Source organism: Salmo trutta, chromosome 36, assembly GCF_901001165.1.
Source record: "Salmo trutta chromosome 36, fSalTru1.1, whole genome shotgun sequence".
In the NCBI taxonomy this organism is placed as follows: domain Eukaryota; kingdom Metazoa; phylum Chordata; class Actinopteri; order Salmoniformes; family Salmonidae; genus Salmo; species Salmo trutta.
Genome location: NC_042992.1, coordinates 36,768,687 through 36,781,188, shown reverse-complemented (window position 1 = coordinate 36,781,188; position 12,502 = coordinate 36,768,687). Strand labels below are relative to the sequence as shown.

General features: G+C 44.2%; 1 protein-coding gene across 1 annotated transcript in view; it reads right to left on the bottom strand.

Annotated features, from left to right (window-relative positions):
* Positions 1-12,502, bottom strand: part of LOC115175999 (exostosin-1b-like) — a 112,930-nt gene that overhangs the window by 41,881 nt on the left and 58,547 nt on the right. Inside the window, exons 2-4 of the mRNA XM_029735707.1 lie at positions 4,781-4,874; positions 2,998-3,105; positions 2,520-2,639 (exon numbers count right to left, since the gene is read on the bottom strand). Coding sequence (XP_029591567.1) covers positions 2,520-2,639; positions 2,998-3,105; positions 4,781-4,874 — 322 coding nt within the window. The remainder of the gene's footprint in view (positions 1-2,519; positions 2,640-2,997; positions 3,106-4,780; positions 4,875-12,502) is intronic.

Below are 12,502 nucleotides of genomic sequence, written 5' to 3'. Positions count from 1 at the left end.
GTGTGGATGGAGGACCAATCTCCAGACTTGAACCCCATTGAAAACCTCTGAATGTGATCAACAGGAAGATGGATGGTCACAAGCCATCAAACAAAGCCGAGCTGCTTGAATTTTTGCGCCAGGAGCGGCATAAAGTCATCCAACATCAACGTGAAAGTCTGGTGGAGAGCATGCCAAGACACATGAAAGCTGTGATTGAAAATCAGGGTTATTCCACCAAATATTGATTTCTGAATTCTTCCTAAGTTAAAACATTAGTATTATGTTGTTTAAAAATGAATATTGACTTAATTTCTTTGCATTATTCGAGGTCTGACAACACTGCATCCTTTTTGTTATTTTGACTAGTTGTCATTTTCTGCAAATAAATGCTCTAAAAATGACAATATTTTTATTTGAAATTTGGGAGAAATGTTCATTTTACCCAAACACATAGCTATAAATAGTTAAACCAGAGGAACTGATCATTTTGCGTGGTCTCAATTTTTTCCAGAGCTGTATATATTATATACAGTGGTGACCCGTCATTCAGGGCAGAGCAAGTTATTTTGGTATTAATACGTGTCACATATCAGTTTGCAAACAATGTAAAAATATAGATAATTGAGTTAATTAAGCCTCCATACAAAACATGGTCTCTTTTTTGCTTTCTTGAGTAAGGCAGCTCCAAAATGCAGGTGTTTCAGCCTAGCTCAGTGCTTTCTGTGGTGGTGGGGCAGCCAGTGGAAAATATGGAGCGTAGAGGTTGGTAATGTTCTCTAGTTGCGACGTGATTGGCTCAGTGTTCTGTCACTCACGGGGACACTACGTCACCGCAAAATCTACGGGGACAGCTCGAAAATTCAAGCTCCTTGGGTGCTGCCATAGATTTACTTTAGAAGTGCCCATTCAATAAGGCTTAAGGTCATTGGCCACATATAAAATTCCGTTATACCTACTATAGCTTTGATTGGACTGATCAAGTCAACATCATACTTTCAAAATCTTAGCTAGCAAGCAGTCATCATCATAAATCAAGTCGACAATCTACTGGCAAATCCTTTTCAACCCTTGTCATATGAAGATAAATTATAAATTATAGATAAAATGTATCGGTGCTTATCTGCCATTGGACATAAACATTACACAACAAGTTGGAAATCGTAAATTCAACAGTAAGTGGTTTGGAAGGAATCAGTGGCTAACTGCAAGCTTTGCAAAGAAATCACTAGCCTGCTATTCAGTGGAGAGTGTGTGTGGTCCAAGTTTGGGTTTAAGGGTTTCTTCTCCAAGCTTAAAAGGATAAACATTCATATGCAACACCATGGGCCAGAAAAGGTTGAATACATTAGCTATGCTGTCAATCCAGCATGATTTCTGCCGCGTTCAAAACAACTGGAAACTCAGAACTTGGAAACCTCAGACTTCAGTGAGTTCAAGACAACAGGGAACTCAGGAAAAAAAACACCCAGGCCTCTTTCTAGAGCTCCGACCTGAAGATCACTGATGTCATGATTCAACCTTGTTTTTTCCCCCTCCAGAGTTCCCAGTTGTCTTGAAAGCATCATAATGCCAGACTGATGACATTTGCCCACAAAGGACCGCCGCACCACCTTCCTGTTCAAGTGAGCACAGCACAACAAGTTGAGTCCAAAAATGTATTGTATGCTGCTGCATTAATGATGTAATATGCCAGGGAGATATGTATACTGTAGCTAAGAAAGTAATACTAGGTGTATGTTGTGTAGTAAGTTGATAGTAGCATGTGCCTCACCCTAATAATTTGGTCCCTTTCCCCTCCATAACTTAACCTACTGTTCTGACTTGGTGGTGCACATGTTGCCTATAGCCTGTTTTAGAGAAATGTAACCATTGAATATTATAAGAGCTTTCATTGTCTGCTTATATGCCCCCTTTATTTATCCTACGGTTCTGACTTGGTGTACAGGAAGAACGGACCAAGTTTTGAATTATGTCCCTGTACATTTCAAAAGTGCTGAACAAATAGTTATATTGACTACAGCCGTCCTAGCTCGCTCATTAATGTCTTAATCGAAATGACGGATTGCCTCTTATCCGCTCGTTGTTCCCTTATGCCATAGTTTGTACATCTCAATTGTCACTAGAAACCACATTTGTTTAAGCAAGTCTGCCATATCAGCTATGTTTTTTAAAAAGCCAGTAAATGAGGCTGAATTAACTGTTTCGCTGTCAGACAAGGCTCTGCTGATAGCCAGGTGTAGCAGTGGTAAGGATTCACTCCATGGTGCTGAAAAGAAAGCTCTGCTGTCGGGACAGCTTTATGTAGGCCCTAACAGTTTGTGGGCACCGTTTGTCACCGTTATAGTGCAATTCATGTATTGTTTAGTGTTGTGTAGTGGCTTTGCTGGCATGCATCTAAAATATTTTTGGGGGATTGCATAACCAAAATGTACATGCTAAATCGCCACTGGTTATACGTGTGTGTATGTCGTTTTGTGTGTCTGTCTTTCGGTGTTTTATGGTGTGTGTGTGTGTGTGTGCATGTGTAAGTCTCTCACCTCCAGAGTGGTCAGCACAATCTTCTCCACAGAGGAGAAGTAGGCCTCCCAAAGGAACTGGGTCTGCTGCCTCAGAGCTAGGATCTTATCCTGATGGATGGAGCGCACCGTGGATGGGATCTGGATGTGAGGAAGGGGGACACGGTTAGAGAGAGAGGGGATGGAGGGATGAGGGTGTAGCGATTAAGTAAGAGACAACGCAACATGGTCAGTCAGCGAGGGGGGGGGCGGGGGGGTCGAGGGAGGAAACAGGGAGGGACTAACCGAACTTGTCCAATAACTAATGCCCGTTTTCATGTTTGCTACTGTGTGCCTTTAAATGGACCCGACCCTGGTCCGAGAGACCCAGTGAGTGGACTCTGACCAATCAATGACAGTCATCAATCAGGGAGAACCAATAGCAGTACAGGAGGGAGGCGGTGTAGGATTAAAGGGATGGATGGGGTTAAGGTGTTGATGTGTCGCGTGTGTGTCGTACCTGCAGCAGGAGCCTCTCGTCCCCGATGACGGCCGCCGTGTTCCAGTTGATGATCTCAGAGAAGGGCAGCTCCCAGCCGTTACTCAGCATCACAGGCACACAGGCTGCCTAAAGACAGATATACACAAGAGAGGGCTTTTAAAATTCTCACACACACACACACACACACACACACACACACACACCGTCTCCTTTCTTGAAGAGTGGAGAGCCAGCTTCAGTGGTGTGAGTCAGTGAACACGTAGGAGAGAGGAGAGGGCGAGACGACTGTATACTTTCTGTGGAGAAGTGTGCACTAATATTAGAGGGGATGACGGAGCACTTCAGAGCGTGATAGTAGATAGAGTTGGAGGTGGGATCAAGTGCACTCAGTGAGGAAGTGTGCGACAGGTGTGAGGTAAAGGTTACGCAGTGTGCAGCGGTTATATGGAATCTGACAACTGGATACGCTGTAGGGTGGGAGTGAAGGGCAAAAGTGTGCAGCAGTTGAGTGGTCTATGGAAAATGCATATGGAGCGGGAGTAAGTGTGCCTAAAAGTGTGTGGTAAGCATGTGGTGTAGGAGAGGTTATGAGTGTTGTGGTTGGCCAATACTTGGAGACGTATGGAGTGGGAGTATGTGTGCACTTACAAGTGTGGTAATGAAGTGTGAATATAAGAGAGTGTAAGGGTTCTATGATACTGGGAGGAGATGAAATGGAGTGGGTGGGTGGGGAGGGAGGGAGTAAAATGCACTTGCAGTGTTAAAAAAAAAAGAAAAAAAGTTGGTCTCCTGAGTGGCGCATCGGCAAAATGCCAGTCTCAACTTCAACAGTGAAGAGGCGACTCCGGGATGCTGGCCTTCTAGGCAGAGTTTCAAAGAAAAAGCCATATCTCAGACTGGCCAATAAAAAGAAAAGATTAAGATGGGCAAAATAACAGACACTGGACAGAGGAACTCTGCCTAGAAGGCCAGCATCCCGGAGTCGCCTCTTCACTGTTGACGTTGAGACTGGTTTTGCGGGTACTATTTAATGAAGCTGCCAGTTGAGGACTTGAGGCATCTGTTTCTCAAACTAGACACTAATGTACTTGTCCTCTTGCTCAGTTGTGCACCGGGGCCTCCCACTTTCTATTCTGGTTAGAGCCAGTTTGCGCTGTTCTGTGAAGGGAGTAGTGCACAGCGTTGTACGAGATCTTCAGTTTCTTGGCAATTTCTCGCATGGAATAACCTTCATTTCTCAGAACAAGAATAGACTGACAAGTTTCAGAAAAGTTCTTTGTTTCTGCCCATTTTGAGCCTGTAATCAAACCTACAAATACTGATGCTCCAGATACTCAACTAGTCTAAAGAAGGCCAGTTTTCAGCTGTGCTAACATCATTAGAAAACCCTTTTGCAATGATCAATTAGCCTTTTAAAATGATAAACTTGGATTAGCTAACACAACGTGCCATTGGAACACAAGAGTGATGGTTGCTGATCTGTACGCCTATATATTCCTTTTAAAACAAAATCAGACGTTTCCAGCTACAATAGTCAGTTACAATGTATTTCTGATCAACTTGATGTTAATTTTAAAATGGACATAGAATTTGCTTTTCTTTCAAAAACAAGGACATTTCTAAAGGACCCCAAACGTTTTGAACGGTAGTGTATGTATCATGATGATAATATATTGTCCCTGGCAATTCCCAGCCCTACAGCACAGGGATATAAAAAGGTGTGCGTTGGTCGAAGCCCGCTGAACTGCAGTGCCTCCAGGTATCGTAAGGAGTCAATGTGTGTGTGTGTGTGTCCACTCACTTGCAGCGCCTCCAGGAAGCGAAAGGATCCCAGGCGTCTGCCCCGAGGCACCAAGCAGAAAGTGGAGTTGTGCAGCATCTCTCTGTAGTCATATCTGTGTAGAAACAAAACAAACATGGTCAGTACGTTACACACACACACACACACACACAAGTAGAGGGTGTCAGGTTTATCTCCTATAGTCGTACACCCTCAGGACCAAACATACAGTGCCTTCAGAAAGTATTCATCCCCCTTGACTATATGAGATTTCCACACATGGATTGGGCATCATTTGTCCATTATTCTTACAAAAATTATTCAAGCTCTGTCAAATTGGTTGTTGATCATTGCTAGACAACCATTTTTCAGGTCTTGCCATAGACTTGGAAGTAGATTTAAGTCAAAACTATAACTCGGCCACTCAGGAACATCGTTTTGGTAAGCAACTCCCGTGTAGATTTGGCCTTGTGCTTTAGGTTATTGTCCTGCTGAAAGGTTAATTTGTCTCCCAGTGTCTGGTGGAAAAAAATCAGACTGATCCAAGTTTTCCTCTAGGATTCTACCTGTGCTTAGCTCCATTCCTCTACATTTTTATCATGAAAAACTCTAGTCCTTAATGATAATTATACCCATAACATGATGCAGCCACCACTATGCTTGAAAATATGGATAGTGGTACTCAGTAATGTGTTGTATTGGATTTGCCCCAAACATAATACATTGTATTCAGGACAAAAAGTGAATTGCTTTGCCACATTTTTTGCAGTATTACTTTAGTGTCTTGTTGCAAACAGGATGTTTTTATTCTGTACAGGCTTCCTTCTTTTCCCTCTGTCAATTAGGTTAGTATTGTGCGTAACTACAATGTTAGAGTTCAATGGCTGTGATAGGAGAAAACAAACTGTTTTAAAGCCACCATTGGCCTCATGATGAAATCTCTGAGCGGTTTCCTCTCTAACTCCGGCAACCGAGTTAGGAAGGACGCCTGTATCTTTGTAGTGACTGGGTGTATTGATACACCCTCCAAAGTGTAATTGAATAACTTCAGCATGCTCAAAGAGATATTCAATGTCAAATTTTTACATAGCTACCAATAGGTGCCCTTCTTTGTGAGGCATTGGAAAACCTCCCTGCTCTGTGGTTGAATCTGTATTTGAAATGATCTGCTGGACTGAGGGACCTCACAGATAATTGTATGTGTGGGACACAGGAGATGAGGTAGACATTCAACAACCATGTTAAACACTTATTGCACAGAGTCAGTCCATGCAACTTGCTATGAAAATGTTTACTCCTGAACTTATTTAGACTCGCCTTAAAAGGGGTGGAATACTTATTGACTGAAGACATCGGTTTTGCATTTTTTATTCATTTGTTAAAAAAAAAGTTACAAAAATAATTCCACTTTGACATGATGGGGTGTTTAGGCCAGTGACAAAAAAAAGAAGCTACATTTAATCCATTTTAAATTCAGGCTGTAACAACAAAATGTTGTGGGATGTGAATACTTTGTATACACAGGACAAGTTAAGCTCACCTTACTGAGATGAATACACTGACAGAAACGAAACCCCAGTATACAGCAAGTCCCTCAGCTCTATCAATCATATACAGGTACAGAGGACAGACATCTCTCCATTACCAACACACATTTTCCTAGCGTTTCTCACTGCAGTGCCATTCCTCATCTCCCGCTTGCTCCCTCCATCCATCCCACTCCTCTCTCGCCTTCCCTCTAAATCTCCAGTGAAGTGTGCCTTATTGCTATTCAAACAGAATGATCAACCCTGCCAGGGGTAATGAGCTGACTGACACCTGCTACCAAGAGGCAAGCTTCTGCTGCAGCGTCTGCTTAATGTGTGTGTGTGTGTGTGTGCTCCAGAGAGCAGGAGCGGTGTGTACACACCCGAGTGAATTCACACACTCAGGGTGGCAGAGAGAGTAGGTACACAGATGGGAGGATAATATGAAGACGTTTTCCATTTCACAGACAGCAGTTTACTGGCGCTTTAACCTCTACAAGGCCCAGGAGAAAGACTTTGTCCATCTTTCTCTCCCTCTCTCTCTCCTGTCATCGGGAGTATCTCGATTCCCCTTCTCTCATTGGATGAGAAGGTCAGAGGTCCCTCCACTCTGGCCTTCTCATCCAATTGGTTTTTGAGAAAGAGGTGGGGAGAGAAGAGGATGCGTGGGATCAAGGAAATGCATTCGAGGTTCTCCCATGGCCTTTGTCCAATTCTCTCTTAATCACATTTGTAAAGCCCTTTTCTCGTCATCGGTTGTCAAAGTGCTTTTCAACTCTCCTCTATTCCCTTTCTCCTTCTTCCCTCCCTCCCATTATATTTATTTGGCTAGGCAAGTCAGTTAAGAACAAATTCTTATTTACAATGACGGCCTAGGAACAGTGGGTTAACTGCCTTGTTCAAGGGCAGAACGACAGATTTTTACCTTGTCAGCTCAGGGATTCGATCCAGCAACCTTTCGTTCACTAGCCCAACGCTCTAACCACTAGGCTACCCTGCCGCTACTACCGCAGAACTTGCGATGGGAGTGTGAATGGTCTAAAAGACAAGTCCTTCGGGTTAGGAGGTTAAAAGAGTGGAGAGGCAGAAAATCATTTCTCATTTAGCACGGTCTAGATGGGGTGAAGGGACCCAGTCATTCTCTCTATCCCTCACCGCATTCATAATGCCATGAGAGTGGAAACACCCAGTATGCAGTGGGATGCTGGCCATTTACTGACAATAACAGAAGTGTGTGTGTGTGTGTGTGTGTGTGTGCTCACATCACCTATAGGCGCACCTACGATGCAGAGGGCAACAGCCAGGACACGTCTACTGCTAGGATTCAAAGCACACACACACACACCAAGAACTAATTAGCCAGCGCACCGCACTAGTCAGTGCTGAAACTCCCATATATAACATAGTTATTAGCGCATAACATGCATCACACCCACACCCCTCGGCGGCCAGGAGCGGAGTAGCGAACGACAGCTGCACACCCAAGCATTGACATTCCATCACCTGCCAATGGAGACAGACGGGGCACACGCATATTTCTGCACCAGCTGTCTACCCTGTACAGTGCTCCCTCCCGCCCCTCCCTGCCCTAATGCCATAAAATATCAATGAGACAAACTCTGACCTAAATAGCTGTAGCGTCTCCCTCCCGAGCACATCTGGTTTCTGGGTTAAAGATAAGATGCGCCCTTGGCATCAGGATATCAGAGCCTGCTCAGAGAAAGTATGTGTAACCAAAGCCTCAGAGTAAGGATGTACTGCACCATATATATATATATATATATATATATATATAGAAATAGATGATAGTCTGGTTTTAGCTGACAGATGTTGGTCAGTAAACTAACACAGCGAATGTTTGGTTTAGTTCATTTCTATGCATTTCAATTTATTGAATGGAGTGGAGTGATGGATCTCTAAAAAGTCCACGTACGTAGCTAAAGTGAAGGATTAAATTGAATTTCTAGCGGAGAAAACCTCCAACACGGTTGCAGGGGCGGTTCTGGGGGGGCAGTGCCCCTGTGACAACAATTTTCGACCCCCTTGTGGCCCCCCTTAAATGTGGAGTATGAAATCATTTTTACATACATTTTTGCTATCCTTCTTTTTTTACATCCGTTATTAGACAGTGGCAACGATGATGATTATGAACATGGTCTTTTGCCTGCTAATGCCTGCAATGCAGTGAAGAAAACGATATGACAACAATAACGTCTAATGTAATTGGCCCCTCTAACAGTACAACTGGCCCCAGCTTGCCCCCCCCCCCAGTTGAAATGGTCTAGAACCGCCACTGCACGGTTGTTGAAATGAAGGATTCAATTGAAGCCTTAAGTGCGGAGGAAACTCCATCTGTAGGTCATCTATGAGCTGAAATGGCACGCTCGCTAGGGTGAAAACTGTGGTCGAAGCCTTAGCTGGAGGAAAGGTTACGGCTACATTTACGCGTTTGTTGCACTTGCATTCAGTCGCATCTAAGAATCGCAGTATTATGAATAGTACGGACGTCAAACACGGAAAACCAAGGACACAGGTGATTCCTCATGTGAGATTGTCGCTAGTGTTCACAGAACAATTGGTTCTTAGAGGTTAGGAGCAGGACCTGCGATTGTAACAGTAAGCAACTAACAAAATGGATGACTGCAGTGTAGCCGTTATGAGTACATGATGCATGGATTGCTAAGGCATAAGAATGTGAAAGTGTGTATTCTATTTCACATGTACTGCATGTAGTTATGTACCTGTCTATTAAATGTTATGTACGATTTCATTTTATGTCGTTCTGTCCTTCAGCTGTAATTGTCTAATGTTGTTACTGAGTGGCTACGGATACAGAGTTTTGTATCCGAATTTGGCTGCATGTGACTCAGCAGCTAAGAAGAACATGAAAATCGCCAGACTGCCTGTTTGTATCCGTAGGCACTCAGTAACATTATTAGACACTGGACCCCCCCCCCCGTGCTCTACCACCTGAGCTACACGGGACTCGTATCTGTGTTTTGCTACATTCCACCTCTGGCCAGCCAAACGTTCTAAGCAGCTGGGCGTGTATCGCCTGGTGCCATAGTTATGCCATATCTGCTGATATCGTGGCGAGACTCTCGTGTAACTCAGTTGGTAGAGCATTGCACTTGCGACGACAGGGTTGTGGGTTCGATTACCACGGGGGTTCAGTACGAAGAAAGTATGAAAATGTATGCACTCACTACTGTATATTTGTAGTGTAAGGGCTATTTCAAATCAAATTTTAGTCACGTGTCAAATACAACCTTACAGTGAAATGCATACCTACAAGCCCCTAACCAACAATGCAGTTTAAAAAATATGAATAAGAAATAAAAGGAACAAGTAAATAAACAAACAGCAGCAGTAAAATAACAATAGCGAGACTATATACAGGGGGTACCGGTACAGAGTCAATGTGCAGGGCACCGGTTTGTCGAGGTAATCTGTCCATGTAGGTAGAGTTAAAGTGACTATGCAAAGAGAGTAGCAGCGGTGTAAAAGAGGGTGTGGGGGGGCAATGCAAATAGACTGGGTAGCCATTTGATTAGATGTTCAGGAGTCTTATGGCTTCGGGGTAGAAGCTGTTTAGAAGCTTCTTGGACCTAGACTTGGCGCTCCGGTAGAGCTTGCCGTGCAGTAGCAGAGAGAACAGTCTATGACTAGGGTGGCTGGAGTCTGACAATTTTTTGGGCCTTCCTCTGACACAGCCTAGTACAGAGGTCCTGGATGACAGGAAGCTTGGCCCCAGTGACTACCCTCTGTAGCGCCTTACGGTCAGATGCTGAGCAGTTGCCATACCAGGCGGTGATGCAACCGATCAGAATGCTCTCGATGGTGCGTTCTGGTCAAAATGATTGTTAATTAATATCATCAACCCTTGAGTTTCTTTGCCCATGGGAGAAGTATATTTCAACCCCCCCAGTCCTTTCGCCACACAAGTTAATCTACAATTGTTGGATGAGTTTCCTGTAAACAATAGATTATATTCCTTCTCTTTTAGCCAGGTAAATACTAATAGTATTTTCTTATCTGCTAGGCCATTACAATTATAACTATACATAGCTATACTTATTTCACAATAAATGATACACGTTTCAATTATATTTACAGTACATAATATATGTTCGTAAACTTACCATTAAAAAGTGCCATAATGATTGAGTGTCGATATAGCAGTACCGTGATATTTGCACTGGTACTGAGTAAACCTCAAATTGTTCTCTACTATTCCACCCGTTAAAACCTCCCCCCATCCCAAGTTGGAATGTCGTCCCAGTGACTGGCTTTAAGAAAGAGAGTTCTCCGGAGGGGCGGGCGGGGGCAGGGTGCGGGCGCAAACTCTTTATCTTTAGCCACGGCCTTAACCTTATGTGTAATGTCATGTTTTTATGTGGACCCCAGGAAGAGTAGATGCAGCTGGAGCCAAATGGTGACCCTAATAAAATACTAGACACAGAGATCCAGCTAGATAGACAGATCTGCAGCAGGCCGCCAGACAGGCAGGCAACTGGCTCTGGTGCCTCTTAACTACAGAGAGGTTGGAATGCTACAGGTACAAGTTGGTTGTAGATACAGATCTAGGATCAGCTTGGGGGTCACCAGTTTTACATTAGTTAAATTCCCCTTACTGGTTATTAACTGAACACAAAACTCATCAAGGATCAGCATCCAGAAGCAAGGACTGCCCAACACTATTATAACAATGTCCTAAACAGTCATGACAGCTAGTGTCAGTTTATGACAACTGACTGATGGGTCCATGTCTGCAGATAATGGTGTAGATTCCACAAGATGCAGAGCTGTACAAGAAGTGAATAAATTGTCACCTTGAGATTATATATAAATAATTTATTCACTTCTTGTACAGCTCTGCATCTTGTGGGGTTCTACCCTCCATCTCTCCTATCATGTCTCCGCGAAAGCCAGAGAGGAGTGGCCCAGACCCGACTTATCCACTGCTTGCCCCTTCAGCCGGCTTGCTGGGGCACTTAGCAGGGTCACTGGTCCCCCCCGGCTGAGGGGTACAGTAGAGCTCGCTCTCCTTTCTCCATCTCATTTTCCTTTTCTCTGTAACAGCAGCAGAGCTTTGTCATCCTGCTGACCTTGAGCTGCTAAGGAGGAACCCACTGCTGAACGAACCGAGGAGCCCACAGGCTGTGTGTGTGTGTGTGTGTGTGTAAGAGGGATAGTTAAAGACCATGAGAGAGGGAGAAAAAAGAGAAAGGGGCAGCATAGGAGTAGGCTATTGTAAGGGGCGCCGTGCCTTCAGTGAAAACATTGGTAAATGAAGCCAACATAGCACAATCCTGAGGAAATATGATTCAGATGAGAGGAACTGAAAATAAGCCCTAATTAAATAATGTGTGTGTGTGTGTGTTTCACAGGTCTGATGCAATTAGGTGACCCTCTCAACCAGACCCACCAAGAACAACTTTCACCGGTTGCCGTGGCAACCACCGTTTCCTGCCTCCACTTAGCAGGGTGACTTAATTACATGCGTTCTGAACTCAATCCAGACGCACAAAAGTAAAAAAATCACCAGTTTTTTTAAAACCAGTGTTACCATTTTTTATTTTTTTTAAAGAAACTCTTTCCCGAAACAAAGCTCCTTCCTTAGTCCTCCACTAGCCAGGGAGGTGGGGGGCTTGCCTGGGCAAGACGCCAGCAGTGCACTGCCGTAAGGCCGATGCAGTATGGGTATCCGACAGACTCTAGCTAGAGCAAACCCTCCCTCTGGGCCCGCTCGTTCTAAAGTGATGAAAACAAAACCGCAAACAACCTCGATGTTCTCCAAAAACACTGAGAAAAGGGTCCAATTAAGGACTTTCATGAGGCTGTTGTCACATTAGCCTAAGAGATCTCTAGTCTCTCTCCCAGTGTGTGTGTGTGCGCGCGCCGCGTGTGTAATTACCGTGTGTGTGTGTGTGTTGCGTGTGTAATTACCGTGTGTGTTGCGTGTGTAATTACCATGTGTGTGTGTAATTACCGTGTGTGTGTGTTGCATGTGTAATCACCGTGTGTGCGTGTGTGTGTATGCGCTGTGTGTGTATGCGTGTGTGTGTGTGTGTGTGTGTATCTGCTGTGTGTGCGTGAATTGCCTGAAGGGGGCTGAGATGTGTTTTAGTCAGTCTGAAGACACAAAGACGGTGAGGACCGAAGCTGTGTGGCTTAATCGTAACAATGAGAGGGGATGGAAGTAATACCGCGACAT